The sequence below is a fragment of the Hemitrygon akajei genome, chromosome 1, assembly GCF_048418815.1.
Source record: "Hemitrygon akajei chromosome 1, sHemAka1.3, whole genome shotgun sequence".
In the NCBI taxonomy this organism is placed as follows: domain Eukaryota; kingdom Metazoa; phylum Chordata; class Chondrichthyes; order Myliobatiformes; family Dasyatidae; genus Hemitrygon; species Hemitrygon akajei.
Window position 1 is genome coordinate 50,226,852 of NC_133124.1, and position 4,802 is coordinate 50,231,653.

The 4,802-nt window shown below is 42.2% G+C and overlaps 1 protein-coding gene across 1 annotated transcript; it reads left to right on the forward strand.

The window, feature by feature from the left end:
* Nucleotides 1-3,047: 3,047 nt before the first annotated feature.
* On the forward strand, nucleotides 3,048-4,436 carry cebpd (CCAAT enhancer binding protein delta). The gene has a single exon (XM_073042775.1). The coding sequence runs from the start codon at nucleotides 3,050-3,052 to the stop codon at nucleotides 4,073-4,075; it is 1,026 nt and encodes a 341-aa protein (XP_072898876.1). The 5' UTR covers nucleotides 3,048-3,049; the 3' UTR covers nucleotides 4,076-4,436.
* The last annotated feature ends 366 nt before the right edge of the window (nucleotides 4,437-4,802 follow it).

Here is a 4,802-nt window from a genome sequence, read left to right on the forward strand (position 1 = left end):
GCTAAAACATCACCTATCAAGATAAAAGGTCTGTTTGAAAGGAAAATTTTCCAATATTTAGCAGCATTCTAAACGATTGCCAGAGAACTGGTAGAAGTCTAGAAACATTGTCTAAAATTAAAGCAGTCACTCAACGTGCACAGGGTAGTAGTAGGTTTGTTACTTTCTGCCAGAAATGAGAACAGAATAGAGTAGTAAAAAGAAATGCACGTCCTTTGAAGACACATGCGGGGTTAATTCTAACAAGGAATAGATGTACACATAACCTGATTCTGGCTAGTAACAGGCAAACCAACCATCATGAAGAAGTGCAAAAATACGCATTTCCTTCCTATAGATGTTTGCAGGAATACAAATAAGGTGAGTCAATTGATGTGGATGAGGGAAGACAACCTCACACTGATTCATACTGGCTTACTTAGGAAGGAGTAAAATGGGTTTAAAAGAGGACAGCATGATTTAGAGTTGAATTCTGCAGAAAGGTAAGATATTAATTTTCAGAACCCCTCAGTATACAAATTGGCTGTTGCGTATGCCTAAATACTGGTCTGGATTGTTTGTACTCTGTGATGAAAAGACAAAACTCATCAATGATCTTTAAGAAATCTACTCAAAATGTGCAGTTATTAGTACGGCATGAATTTGATTTTAACTCACATCACTGAACAGAACCTGTAGCAATCCACTAGTAATGACATCTGTGAATCAGATAATTTTTTGAACAATTTACATAAAGTAACAATGATTTGGTACAGTGGATTCAGATAGAAGGTGCATAAGTGAAAATAACATTAAATTTGACATAATTCAATGTTAGCTGCATCACATCACTCATAGGGAAGTTTGCAGATGACACCACCATAATGGCCGAAAGTCAAATGTGGATGAATCAGAGTACAGGAAGGAGACAGATAGTCTAGTGACATAGTGTCATGAAAACAATCTTTCCCCCAATGCCAGCAATGAAGAGCTCTTCATTAACTTCAAGGAGAGGAGCATTGCAGATGCTCCTGTCTACATCAATGTTGCTGAGGACAAGAAGGTAGAAAGACTCAAGTTCGTGGGAGAGAATATCATCAATATCCTAGCCAGATCCAACCACCATAGCCAAGAAAACACACCAGTACCTCTACTCTCTCAGGAGGGTAAAGAAATATGGCACCACGAGAAACTGCAGAAAGTTGTGGACAGCTCAGCACATCAAATACCATACTCCATGGAGCCTGTCTACACTTCTCACTGCCTCGGTAAAGTGGTCAGTTAAAACCATAACCACCCAGTTATTCTGTCTTCTGCCCCATCCCACTGGGTAGAAGATACAAATGACTGAAAATACCACCTGTCTCAATGACGAATACAGGTTACAGCTGTAAGCCAATATCCCAGTTTTATCACTGACTGCACTCCATATGCTGGGTTGTCACATTTTGTGACAATGATAATGATCACTTTGCCACAATTTATGAGCTAGTGGGTGCATTTTATCAGTAATCTATTGACTGTCACCTCCGTACGAGTAGATGCTACAGAAAGCCTACTTCTTCATTTCAGCAAAGCAATGCATCACTTCCATGGATACAATGATCTTGATTGGACTGTTATTCTCTAATTCCTCTTTGTGTTAAATCAAATGTTAAAAGCTATGAGTTACCTTCCATTATATGCTGCAAATTACAATCAATTCCCTCAATCTAAACTCCCCACGCCCCCATACAGGGGAGGCATTATATTCTAAGCGTGGTTAAGTAATTAAAAATTGCCCCAACACCATGCACCTCTTATGAGGATAATATTCAGTTAAGAAAAAAAAAAACAAGTAGAAGCTTCCATCTAGGTCAAATTTGAAGACAGAATATAGTATTAATGGTAAGACTCTTGGCAGCGTGGAGGATCAGCGAGATCTTGGGGTCCGAGTCCATAGGGCAATCAAAACTGCTGCGCAGGTTGTCAGTGTTGTTAAGAGGGTGTATGGTGTGTTGGCCTTCATCAACTGTGGGACTGAATTCAAGAGTCATGAGGTAATGTTACAGCTATACAAGACCTTAGTTAGACCCTACTTGGAGTACTGTGTTAATTTCTGGTCACCTCTTTACAGGAAGGATATGGATACTATAGATAAGAGTACAGAGGATGTTGCCTGGATTGGAAAGCAAGCATCATGAAACAGGTTGAGTGAACTTGGCCTTTTCTCCTTAGAGCAACGGAGGATGAGAGGTGACCTGATAGAGGTGTCTAAGACCATGAGAGGCATTGATCGTGTGGATAACCAGAGGCTTTTTTCCAGGACTGAAATGGCTAGCATGAGGGGGTAGAGTTTTAAGGGGGAGGTCAGGAGTATGTTTTTCACAGAGAGTGGTGGCTGTGTAGAAATGCCAGAAAAGGAGATAGAGGCGGATACAATAGGGTCTTTTAAGAGATTCTTTGTACATGGAGCTTACAGAAGTAGAGGGCTATGCGGTAGGGAAATTCTAGGCAGCTTCCAGAGTAGGTTATATGGTCGGCACAACATTGTGGGCCGAAGGACCTGTAATGTGCTGTAAATTTCTATGATTCTATCCAACTGAGCTGTCTCAGTAGTTGATTTAAGACTGAGGAGGGCGTTGAAGTTTTTAGAATATCAAGCGTTGAAAAAACGAGTCCAGTGAGAAGTGGTTCTTTGTAAGAGAGCGTAACACATAATTATTTGCTAAAAAGAGGAATGCACACTCCAGCATGGAGCAGTGCTTTAGAATGTTTTGTAAATTTAAGTTTGCCAATTACACAGTTATTTTCACTAAAAATGACCCGATTTAGATGTTTCAAGCAAAACAAGTTTCGGCAATGAAAGCATGTTACGAATACTCTGTGATTCAGCCAACCTAAACTACACCAAATCGTTTAATAACTAAACCCTACCACCGTTGTTGGCTGCGGTCCAGACGCCACACTCCACCTCCTCGTCGCTCCTCCCAGAGCCCCGGCGCCGATGGGCGTCACGTCTTTGCACTCAATCAACCGGATACGTGAACCTTGCCCAGACCGCGCCCCCTTCACGATAACGAGCCTTTGAATGAGTGACGCGCGCAGGAGCCTCTATAAAAACACGCGCGGCACTCAGCTGCTGCATTTACTGGGTGCAAACTCCAATTGTAATTATCGCCAAGTGCTGAGAGTTGTGGCGGAGTCCGGTGAACCCAGTCCCTTCATGAGTAACCTATATAACTTGGATTCACGCTGCGTCTCGCCATGTTTCCCCATGTTTTCCCTCGAACCAACTAACTTCTACGAGGGTGTCAGTGGTGGGGTGACTTTGACCAAGGTGGACCGGGGAATGTGCGAGGAAAGAACAAGCCTGATTGATCTGAACCCGGCAGGTGCCATCTACGACGACGAGAGTGCGATTGATTTCAGCCCTTACGTAGTGGAGCCGGTGTCAGGCTCCCAGCTGGAGCTCTACAACGACGATCTGCTGGCAGATCTGCTGGCCAGCACCAACAAAGGGGAGAAGCCTCAGCCCGATTATGGGTACCTGTCCCACACAGCAGTCAGTCCAATGATGAATTCTGTCACCGGGATGTCTGCTTCGGCAGGTGACCACTCGGAAAGGGATCCGTTTGCTGCTCAGCTGCGGAACAGCTACGATCAAAGACTGGACTTATCGAAAGTGGTGGTTAAGGAAGAAAGGGACGAAAACATGGAAACTCCGCTGCACTCTCAGATCGCAGCCTGCGCGCAAACCACCGTGCACTTGCCCACGGGACAGCCGACCCCGCCCACCAGCCCGGAGCCTAGTTCGTCGAACTCTCACGGTAGATCGGTCTCCGGAAAGGAAAAATCCAAGAAGTCTGTAGACCGACAAAGCTCCGAGTACCGACAGAGGAGAGAAAGGAATAATATTGCCGTGAGAAAGAGCAGAGATAAAGCGAAGCGGCGCAACGCAGAAATTCAACAAAAACTAATTGAACTGAATGCAGAAAATGATCGTTTGCATAAAAAGATTGAACAATTGTCCAGAGAACTTTCGATTATGAGGAACTTTTTCGAGCAACAACCTAATGCAGCATCTTTCCTCAATGCAAGCTCAGACTGTCGGTGACTGTTGAACAAAGCTTAAAAAAGACTTTAAGCCTTATACCTCAACCAAAGAATTAATAGAGTAGCAAGTACTGTGAACTTTAGAAATTTTGTAGCTTTTCTCGCCTTAAATTCTGAACTCCTGAAACGTGTTGCAGACTGCCTTAAAAACTTTTTCACAGCAACAAATGCTAAACGTTCCTTAAATTATTTTTTATAATTCGTGATTTTTATCTATACTTAATCCAATTAGGGTACATTTATATGCCACTATTACAAACTTTATTTTTCACATTAGTCGAAACGGTTGCTAGCGTATAGATTACGGTTGTTTTGTAACTGTTTAATTTTTTTGAAAAAATCATTAAATATGTCGTCTGTTAGTTTGTGCAGTGTATTTGTTGAGTACCTGGGTTGGGCAAAGGAAACAAAAGGTGAATGGAAAATTTTCGGAAGGCAGGATATGGTGCGCTTTGCTGAGTCATGCTGTGATCGAGAAAGCACGTGAATAGATAACACTCGGTCCCAACCTGAGCACAAGTTCATTCGAACACGTGATGTATTGGAATGTATTTTCACAAAAGCTACTCGTCTTCCACTCCACATTAGATTCTTGGTTGGTGCTATTTATACAGGCTAGAATTAAAAACGGGATTAAGCATAACCAAGTCTATACTATAAAGAAATATTTAAGATATACTATGATTATCAATTTTAAAATGACATTGCATAAAATTATTATGCACGCA